Raw genomic sequence first — 11,084 nt, 5'->3', positions numbered from 1 at the left:
GGTATGCTCTCGTTGTCGTCAAAACCTCAAATTTTCGGGAGGTGAAGAAGAATAACGGAAATTCTTTTGTCGGTATAATGGCATAATCTCATTTTGTTGGGCGGAACAACGACTTCCTTCGGAAAGGAATAATTCACGTTTTGTCGATTTTGGAACAATGGAATAACAAAATTTTCGAGAAGGCATACCGGAATAATTAACACCCAATTATTCCTCTTCACCCCGCGAAAATTTGGTGATATCTAACGCCAATGTGTGCGAAAATTCGTGCGGCACAACTATTTGTCCTCTTTCGGCAAATCATAACAGTTTTTGGGATGTTTTCATCGACGTCGCCGTTGTAGATCTTAAAGTCCATCGATCCCTACGATTAATGACAGAGGCCATGGTTTTTTTCGTTTCAAACGAGAACATAGTGTGATGCCTTCCCTGGTTCACTGACTTAATAAAAATTAAGGGCAAACAACAATCACTAGTCAAAAGTTACGTTTTACCGTGTTCTTTCCTATCAAGCCCTCTGTCAAAAAGCTATCCGCACGAAAATTCAGTGTCCTATAAGAAAATGTCTTGTTGAAAGAGAGCCATAACCAGACTTTCGTTTGAAAAGAGCTGGGAAGAACTATCAATGTTCAGAATCTAAAGATTATTGAAGACAATGCGTAACAGACACAGCACGTTTTAACCTCAAATGCGAGACTATTCAGGGTTCTGGTACTTCCCGTGACGAGCAAACCTTGCTTGCAAATTAAATTTTTTAAAAATCCCTCCAAGAAAGCGCTTCCCAAGTCGTTATGACCTTAAGCTACAAGGATAACGACAAAAACGATTGCAATTTAATGAAAGGCATCATAAGCACTCGCAATATGGTCACCACTGTTGTGAACACTACTTCAACAGCAGCCAAATAAAAGCCTGAAAAACCAAGCCTTGCACGGCACTTGTATCCGGAGAGGTCAAAGTGTTATCATTGTCTCCGCAGTTGAAATATATAACTTTCACGATAAGTCTTGAAGCTAATACGCTAGTGGGGTCGACTGGTTGACTGACTAATTGCCAAGTGTGGTGGAATTGTATTTGGGACTCGGGCTTCGGGATTCAGGGAACACCGAAGACTAATCAAGCCGGTGGTCGGGACGGGATTGGAAGACAGGGCATGCGCATGGAGAACCCAGTTTGTTGTGTTGCCTAGCGCCCTTATTATTTTAAAGAAAGGTTGCTATCGAGTAAGTCAAACTATTATAAATAGGTTATAACCGTATTACTGCCTTGAATTTCACCGGTGTGTGAGAGTTTTGGGGATTCTTGATACCTCGGAGTACTCACTGTGGTTGCGGATGTCGCTGATCCTTGTTGGGAATAGCTGCTTTCCGGAGGATGTGACTTTTGTCGGGATTGTCCCTCGACAGTGCTTCGATGAAAGGTGTGGTTAGAAATTTGGCTCTTCATGTAAAGCACCGTATTTTTCTCAGGATGCAAGAGGATGACGTACATCTTAGGCACGAAGATACACACAAGCAGACCAGTTGCCGAAATGATTGACGCCGAGCCAGATATCACAACAGTGTATTTCCCGCGAATCATCAAAGCAACTGGATAGAATGTCAGCCACGATATGACCAGCACGTAGAGCGCAAACGCAATGAATTTGCCTTCGTTGAAATTGTGTGGAAGTTTCCTGGATTTGAACGCAAAGTAAACGCAGACGAACGACATGGTGACCAAAATGGAAACAAGCAGATAACGGCAGAAGGTTCCCGGAAGCGTAGACGTGATCTTACATCCGAGATAGTAAGATGTTCCCACGGATTTGTCTATTTCTGGGTGCGGAGGATCCAAAAGAAACCAGATAATGAGAACAAAAACATCCAAGCCCACAATACCGACAATGATAAGAATATGTTTGCGCTTCTCGATGAAACTGGCTTTGGTGAGTGCAGATCGCGGTGCGCGAGCCTCAAACACATGCACAACACGCTTTGTCTTGACCCCAAGAACAACGACAGCAATGGTGTAAAAGATGTAAAACCACGCTTCTGATACTGGGCAGATGATAGCGTTGGGTTCTGCTAAGTTTATCAGGGCCCACAGATAGGTCATGGCAATGCTAAAGAGAAATAGGTAACTGTGTTCTCGATTGGAGGCTTTCACAATTGGTGTGTTGTTTTTCCATATGAACACACCACCGACAAGTGCTGTAACGAACACACCCAAGCAGGCAATTAAGGTAATAATTATCCCTACGGGGTCGTCCCAGTGAATGCGCTCCAGGGGTACTGGGAGGCATTTTGTGCGTTCTTCGTTTGAGATGTGATCCACAGGACATTTAGTGCAATTCATGGCCCCATAGACGCTCGAAACTGTGTCCTGAGAACATTTGATGCATTGCCAACAACAGTTTATCTCTTCCAACTGTCGGTATCCCGGGTTACACGTCTCACTGCAAACCGATCGCGGGATTCTACCCGTTCCTTCGTCGTTCCAAACAATGGCACTTAAGTTGAGGTTGAGCCTCTGTGCTTCCCAATTCCCTACCGTCTCTACGCGTCCTCCGGTGTCTTTATCCACTCGGTAGTTCACGATACTATAAGTAGCTAGGGAGTCGCCGTTTTCATCAAAAAAGACGTTCGACGTTTCAGTCGTGAAATTCACTTTCTTCAAATATGTCAAGACATCTTTAGGGTCAACGTAAGGTCTCGTTCGCGGGCAATGGCTCATTGGAGGGGATTTACACTTTAAAATGCCGTCTAACGCATGTGCGATTGCGTACACAGCGTTGATAACATAGGTAGTTTTACTGTCATACAGGCTCTTATCAAAAATGTCCTCCGTGACTCTCAGGCTGTCGGAGCAACGCTTCTTGCTACCGGAGGGAGTAACATTGAAACTGCAATTATATTGGTTTTCCCAAAATACCCTCCACCAAGGGTTAAACCTGTAGAGGGATGTGCGTGACAACAGATATTGCTTATATGAAAGGACTGTAAGTTCAGTAAAAACAACCCCCAACATTCCCTTGAGGACCGGCTGAAGCTCTTTCTTGTGGATAACAGCGTCGTGATTTCCCCAGGCTTCACTAGCAATCCATATTTTTCCTTTCAGGCCCTGTTTTAAAGCTTCTCTTAGCACACTCAGGGCTGAGGTGCTATCACAATACAAGATAATCACGCCCACATTTTCCAATAGTTTAAGCTCCTCGATAATCTTTCGAATTTTGGCCGTTTTCTCGTCATTCATGGGGAAGAAATTGTCGTAAGCGATGCAGATTCTTTCGAGTTTGGAATGTTTGCGGAAGAATTCTTTCCCCGATCTACCGTACGCATCGTCAGCGGCGATGGCAGCCACGTAAGTCCAATTAAAATATCGGGCAATATCCGACATCACTTTGGATTGAAAGCGATCCGGGGGCACGGTGCGAAAAAACGATGGATATGCACTGCTACTGAGTTCGTCGCTTGTAGCGGCATAGCTGATAAGTGGTATATCCTCAACTTTTAACAAATTGGATACCAGAATCGATGATCTCGACGTTCCAGTTCCTACAACTGCGACGACCGGTGCCAGCTGACCTGAAGGCAAAATGCTACAAGTCTCGTTTAGTTGTGGACTGCTGAATGTAAATTTGTGAACATTTACGTAATCCAAAGTAGAGTTCATAGCGTGACGATTTGTGAGGTTTGTATCCGAGATATCATATCCGAGTGTAACGTTAGGCAAAAGGGTTGTGTCGTTGTTGATTTGTTCAATTGCAAAGATCATAGCTTCAGCCAAAGACATATATTTCGACCTAAATCCTCCATGTACGTGAACGGGAAACAGTCCGCCGATGACAACTTCTCCTGACTTGCTAATTCTCAATCCTGGGACAGTGTCGCTTGTTAAGGCTACCTGTTGCCAAACAAGGCTCAAAATCATCGCCAGAATGAATTTATCCAAACCACGAAATATTAACATCATCAGCGTTATAAGTTGTCACTATCAATTTTGAAACCCCTTGGGGACAGCTCGGCTAATTTCTCCTTGTAAGAATATGGCTTGATGCCTACAAATTTATGAGAGCACAGCACTCAGTGATTTACCAGAGGCTGGTTGCATTTTTGTTCCCTTATCGAAAGTTAAATTGCTTGCAAGAGTTTTGAACTCCCAATAGTGCCACTTATAGATTTTACTCTGTCTAACGCCAGACGACTTTACTCGTCAATGGGGAACCCCAGGGGACTGAAAAGGGTTAACAACAGCTGGATTCACTCAAAAACTATGTCCCCATTAACCCTTTAACTCCCAATAGTGCCACTTATAGATTTTACTCTGTCTAACGCCAGACGATTTTACTCGTCAATGGGGAACCCCACGGGGCTGAAAGGGTTAACAACAGCTGGATTCACTCAAAAACTATGTCCCCATTAACCCTTTAACTCCCAATAGTGCCACTTATACATTTTACTCTGTCTAACGCCAGACGATTTTACTCGTCAATGGGGAACCCCACGGGGCTGAAAGGGTTAACAACAGCTGGATTCACTCAAAAACTATGTCCCCATTAACCCTTTAACTCCCAATAGTGCCACTTATACATTTTACTCTGTCTAACCCCAGAAGATTTTACTCGTCAATGGGGAACCCCACGGGGCTGAAAGGGTTAACAACAGCTGGATTCACTCAAAAACTATGTCCCCATTAACCCTTTAACTCCCAATAGTGCCACTTATAGATTTTACTCTGTCTAACGCCAGAAGATTTTACTCGTCAATGGGGAACCCCACGGGGCTGAAAGGGTTAACAACAGCTGGATTCACTCAAAAACTATGTCCCCATTAACCCTTTAACTCCCAAGAGTGTCACTTATACCTTTTACTCTGTCTCACGCCAGAAGATTTTACTCGTCAATGGGGAACCCCACGGGGCTGAAAGGGTTAACAACAGCTGGATTCACTCAAAAACTATGTCCCCATTAACCCTTTAACTCCCAATAGTGCCACTTATACATTGTACTCTGTCTAACCCCAGACGACTTTACTCGTCAATGGGGAACCCCACGGGGCTGAAAGGGTTAACAACAGCTGGATTCACTCAAAAACTATGTCCCCATTAACACTTTAACTCCCAATAGTGCCACTTATAGATTTTACTCTGTGTAACGCCAGACGATTTTACTCGTCAATGGGGAACCCCACGGGGCTGAAAGGGTTAACAACAGCTGGATTCACTCAAAAACTATGTCCCCATTAACCCTTTAACTCCCAATAGTGCCACTTATAGATTTTACTCTGTCTAACGCCAGAAGATTTTACTCGTCAATGGGGAACCCCACGGGGCTGAAAGGGTTAACAACAGCTGGATTCACTCAAAAACTATGTCCCCATTAACCCTTTAACTCCCAATAGAGCCAGTGATAGATTTTAGTCTGTGTAACGCCAGACGATTTTACTCGTCAATGGGGAACCCCACGGGGCTGAAAGGGTTAAGAGTAGAGTATACTCCCCTCCAAGTCAACAGTTTTACAGGATTAAAATCCTGTTCATAAAGGCCGGTATCTTTCCACATTTTAGTGAGGGTTAATACCATGAGCCGCTCTGAATCTTGCTGGTTTTTTCGTTTTTAATTGGACGACGCGGTAATTAAAGTCGTTATCCTCCGCGATCTTGGATAACACAGTAGAGAACACACTGGAAACTAGTGAGCCGTTTTGGTCAGCAGTCACCGGTGCAGCTCTTTACTGATTTCGGCGGGTCTTTCGGGGGCAACCCTAAAACCAGGAATCCGGAATCCGGAATCACAGTACAACACAGAGAGTAAAAACTATCCTAAACATTCATGAAAGCTAACCTTAGGCCTAATTAGGCCTAAACAAACGTTAGCTTTTATGAATGTTTAGGATAGTGTTTACTCTCTGTATTGTACTGTGATTCCGGATTCCGGATTCCTGGTTTTAGGGTTGCCCGTCTTTTGGCGGTTTTACTCAAGTTTGAATCAACGATCACAATTTGTGCTGACAAGTTTTTCGTTTGTTTACTCTTTAAATGCTGATCCAAAGCAAGGAAATGCTTACAACAACTCAAGCAAAAAGGTAAGCGTTAACTGAACCATGAGCAGATAATATTTGATGCCTTAGGCCCGATTCAGACACTGCGTACTTCTTCGACCGACACAAATTAACAAAAGTACGCCTGTTGATTCAGAAGTCGAAGTTAACTGGCCCCTCCACAGCAGTTCCAACAAAGCCATTACAAGGAAAACTAATTGATTTTGTCAGCGATTTTCATGTAGATGGTAAAACATGGTTTATACATGATCATGAAGTTCGGCACATGAAACGTTCGACGTCTGAAATCAAAGCCGATCCACGGCCATGCTGAAGCCGAATTCCCGTCTAGGCCGGGCAACCCTAAAACCAGGAATCCGGAATCCGGAATCCGGAATCCGGAATCCGGAATCACAGTACAATACAGAGAGTAAACACTATCCTAAACATTCATAAAAGCTAACCTTAGGCCTAATTAGGCCTAAAAACGTTTGTTTAGGCCTAATTAGGCCTAAGGTTAGCTTTTATGAATGTTTAGGATAGTGGTTACTCTCTCTGTATTGTACTGTGATTCCGGATTCCGGATTCCTGGTTTTAGGGTTGCCCTCTAGGCCAGTTGAAAAGAACGCCTGAGCCATTCCAAATTAAACTAGACCCTCCCTGAGGGTACACTGGGTTGCCTGTGGTAGGTGCACCGTTCCAGACAATTTTTTTCAAGTTGGGGGTCATTAAGAAGTCATACCAGACGAGGCCCTTTGGCTCACAGGTCCTAACACGTTCGTACGATAAAACACATCTGTCCTTGCGTAATATGTAGCTCTAACAGTGCACGATATTCTTTTGGTATTGTCTATCATTGTAGTGCCATGGTAGAAGTCTTGGGTAAATAGTCTGAGAAGACATGTGCTTACTAGCAAGGTACTGAACCCAGAAAGATTGAAGAAAATAAATGGGAAGTGAGTAACATTGGCTTCTGGGCTGACATGTTGATAAACTTCTTTTCACCACAAGTTTAAGCATGCCCTCTGAGCATCTGACAGCTTTGTAATACTTAAGTTTACTGAAGTTAAGCCCCCTGTTCGGCGGGGTCAGCGTTTGGATGGGAGACCAAAATTATATACCCCTCATGAAACAGAAGCATCGGACCGAAAATACTATTAATGTTAACAAATGAAAACTCAGCAAGGTACAGATTTTGTTAGCTTGCTTTATTCGAATACAAATATTGATGCAAAAGTAAACAAATATTGATACAAAGTTTTTAGAAAGAGCAGAAGGAAGTTTCCAGGACGATCGCTCGAGAATAACATATTTACGACATGAAAACAACATTTATTTTGAACCGTGAATACAGAATATAAACAGTTACGATCAGCGACAAACATTTTGGGGGATTTTTGCAACTTTCAATTTTGTTATTGTACGTTTTGGCTGCACCGTGAATAAATCGCAAAATCGATAGTGACATCGCCGGAATTCAGCGGGCGCCGTGATGAAGTTACCGCGGCATGTTTACTCGCCAAACAGTGAAGTATCTGTGTCAAAGCATAGGACCGAAAATTATATTTTAATGCTATCAAATGCGAACCAAGCAAGATACAGATTTTGTTAGCCTGCTTTATGCAAAACAATTATTGATGTAAAAGTAAATAAATATGGATACACAGTTTTTAAGAAGAGCAGAAGGAAGTTTCAGGACGGTCGATCGAGAATAAAATATTTTGCCATCGGTAACAAAATTTACGACATGAAAACAACATTAATTTAGAACCACGAATATAAAAAGTTACCATCAGCGAAAAACATTTGGGGAGACTTTAGTTGTTTTGTTTTAATTGTACTTTTGGCTGCACCGAGTAAATTGCACATCGAATTCAGCGAGCGCAGTGATCAAGTTACCGCGGCATGTTTACTCGCGAAACAGTGAAGCATCTGTGTTAAATGATGCTTAGATACCGGGTTTTGTTTTTGTTAGTTTTCTTTTTCTTTCAATTGTTATAAATTTTGACAAGAAATATGCGAATTCAAGACAAAGATCACAATCGCCCAACTCTCAGAGGTTGACCATTGTTTCTGGAAAATCAAAAATTTACTCTCCAAGACAAGGTTATTTATCACCAGGTAATTCCATTGTTTTGGTAATAGCAGCTACTTTATTATTCATCAGCGTCACAATCTTTTGCCGATTTTGGGGGTCATTTTGTTGAAACTCAAGCACGCTTCCAACAGACCTGTTTATGATGAAATGGTATACATGAAATGAATCATATATGAATTGCGGATATGAAATCAAGTGAAGCTATGATCTTCGCAGTTATGACTAGAATTTTTGCAATTTAGTAGAAAAGAATCAAAAATTCAGGACTTCAATGAGGTTTGAACCCGTGACCTCGCGATTCCGGTGCGAAGCTCTAACCAACTGAGCTATGAAGCCACTGACGAGGTCACGGGTTCAAACCCCGTTGAAGTCCTGAATTTTTCAGACTTCTCTACGCAATTGCAAAAGTTGCGCTCATAACTGCGAAGATCATAGCTTCACTTGAGACCTGTTTATTTTCGTGACTTCTGCGTTACCACAAAAATTCTCCCCGTATCACATTTCAACACATGTATGCAAATTTGCTAAGCTCGAAAATTACACAATATGATAACTTTACAAAAGCTGGGAATTTCACAGAAATATTTTCCAGCGAAACATTTATTGAAACTAGCAACATATTTGCTATAAGAGGCAAGAAACCCGTCCTATTTCAGTTGCGTGCGTGCAAGGGAAACACACGATAAATTTCTGACAATTCACATCAAACCCTTTGCGAAAGAACCTTGATCGTACATAATAAAGCACAAAAGAGACAACAAGCTTTCATTCAAATAATTTTTCACTGTCACATTTCCAATTTTTTTCAACCTTTGCAGAGTTGAGTACAAAATGAATGTTAAACTTTAAATAGATGCGACTTCAGTAAACACTGTGAGACACAACAGAGATCACAGATCTACTTGTGGTGTTCGATTCCTTCTCTGTCTTTGTTGCACCCGTAAGTTACCAGAGAAATTTCCATTTGGTTTCAGTGTTGTACGTAACACCACCTTGGCGAAATATTAAAAGTACAGCTCATTTTGATTTCGGCTCGACGGGCGAAAGATTCACGCTGTCGAAGTCCATTACTCGTCGCTTTTAAGATTCCAGATCTTTATGTTTCACCGCCTGTCTTGACGTTCCATTCTTGAGCTCCATATGGGTATATTTTCTTTAAAGATGTACTAAAACGCCATTCGCGTTACAATGACTTCCGACGCCATTACAGGTTAATTGTGCAGAGCAAGCTACGCATTACCCCAGCCCCCTCAAACCTAACAAAATACGCACAGAAGACTCCATGCAGAAAGACACCACTTAGCAGGGGAGTGACAGGCAAGACTTTTTCCGACACGGAAAATAACAAACTAGACCCTCCGTGAGGGTACACTGGGTTGCCTGTGGTACGTGCACCGTTCCAGACAATTTTTTTCAAGTTGGGGGGTCATTAAAGACCATATAAGGGCTCACCCAGAAGTCATACCAGCAGAGTCCCTTTGGCTCACAAGTCCTCACGCGTTCGTTCGACGAAACAGATCCTTTCCTGAGGTTAAAAACCTGGCTACCGGCCTATTAATTAATCAATTGTCAGAAAGAAGAAATTCCTGTCCTCTTTAAAAAAATTGACACGCATTGCTTACGTGTGGTAGTGAAGTAACACAGCGATTTATTCCATAATGTCAACTGAGCTGTGTGTTGTCTTCCAGGAGATTGTAATATGTAGCTCTAACAGTGCACGATATTGGCCGTTTTTATACTAGAGACGCATAATCCGTCCAGACGAATCATGCGTCTCTTATGTTATCCGTCTGGTGTAAAGACGGGACGAACTATATGAGACGCATAATTCGTCTTGGACGAACTTGGGCAAACATTTTTTCTGCGTCTGTTAAATTCGTCTAGTATAAAGACGGGCACTAGACGCATAATGCGTCTGGACGAACTTTCCAGTTTAGTGCGTCTTCGAAGACGCACTAAAATAGATTCTTCGTCTAGACGCATAATGCGTCTTGTGGCCGTCTTTATACTAGACGAATTTAACAGACGAAGAAAAAATGTTTGCCCAAGTTCGTCCAAGACGAATTATGCGTCTCTAGTATAAAAACGGCCAAATCGTTTTGGTATTGTCTATCATTGTAGTGCCGTGGTAGAAGTCTTGGGTAAATAGCCTGAGAAGACATGTGGTTACTAGCAAAGTACTGAACCCAGAAAGATTGAAGAAAATAAATTGGAATCGGGATGACATGTTGACAGTTGTCTTTGCGTAATATGTAGGTCTAACAGTACACGATATTGTTTTGGTATTGTCTATCATTGTAGCGCCATGGTAGAAGTCTTAGATAAATAGCCCCTTGAGAAGACATGTGGTTACTAGCAAAGTACTGAACCCAGAGAGATTGAAGAAAATAAAAGGGAATCGAGAAACATTGGCTTCTGGGCTGACTTGTTGATCATGCAACTTCTTTCCACCACAAGTGTAAGCGTGCACTGACAGCATCTGACAGCTTTGTAAACAAAAGTTGAAAGCTGAAGTTTACCCTTTCCGGCAGGGTTAGTAACTGGATGGGCGACCTAAGAAATATATCACTCAGTAACAGAAGCATAGGACCGAAAATTATATTTTAATGCTATCAAATGCGAACCAAGCAAGATACAGATTTTGTTAGCTTGCTTTATGCAAAACAATTATTGATGTAAAAGTAAATAAATATGGATACACAGTTTTTAAGAAGAGCAGAAGGAAGTTTCAGGACGATCCATCGAGAATATAAATATTTTGCCATCGGTAACAAAATTTACGACATGAAAACAACATTAATTTTGAACCACGAATATAAAAAGTTACCATCAGCGAAAAACATTTTGGGAGATTTTAGTTGTGTTGTTGTAATTGTACTTTTGGCTGCACCGAGTAAATTGCACATCGAATTCAGCGGGCGCAGTGATCAAGTTACCGCGGCATGTTTACTCGCGAAACAGTGAAGC

At 42.1% G+C, this 11,084-nt stretch overlaps 1 protein-coding gene across 1 annotated transcript; it reads right to left on the bottom strand.

Annotated features, from left to right (window-relative positions):
- Window positions 1-1,236: 1,236 nt before the first annotated feature.
- LOC138054227 (extracellular calcium-sensing receptor-like) lies at window positions 1,237-3,928 on the bottom strand. Its single transcript, XM_068900718.1, has one exon. The coding sequence runs from the start codon at window positions 3,910-3,912 to the stop codon at window positions 1,237-1,239; it is 2,676 nt and encodes an 891-aa protein (XP_068756819.1). The 5' UTR covers window positions 3,913-3,928.
- Window positions 3,929-11,084: the final 7,156 nt, after the last annotated feature.

This window comes from Montipora capricornis, chromosome 6 (genome assembly GCF_036669925.1).
Source record: "Montipora capricornis isolate CH-2021 chromosome 6, ASM3666992v2, whole genome shotgun sequence".
NCBI classification, from domain to species: domain Eukaryota; kingdom Metazoa; phylum Cnidaria; class Anthozoa; order Scleractinia; family Acroporidae; genus Montipora; species Montipora capricornis.
The sequence above is the reverse complement of the archived record's forward strand: the minus strand, read 5'-3'. Positions and strand labels throughout refer to the sequence as shown.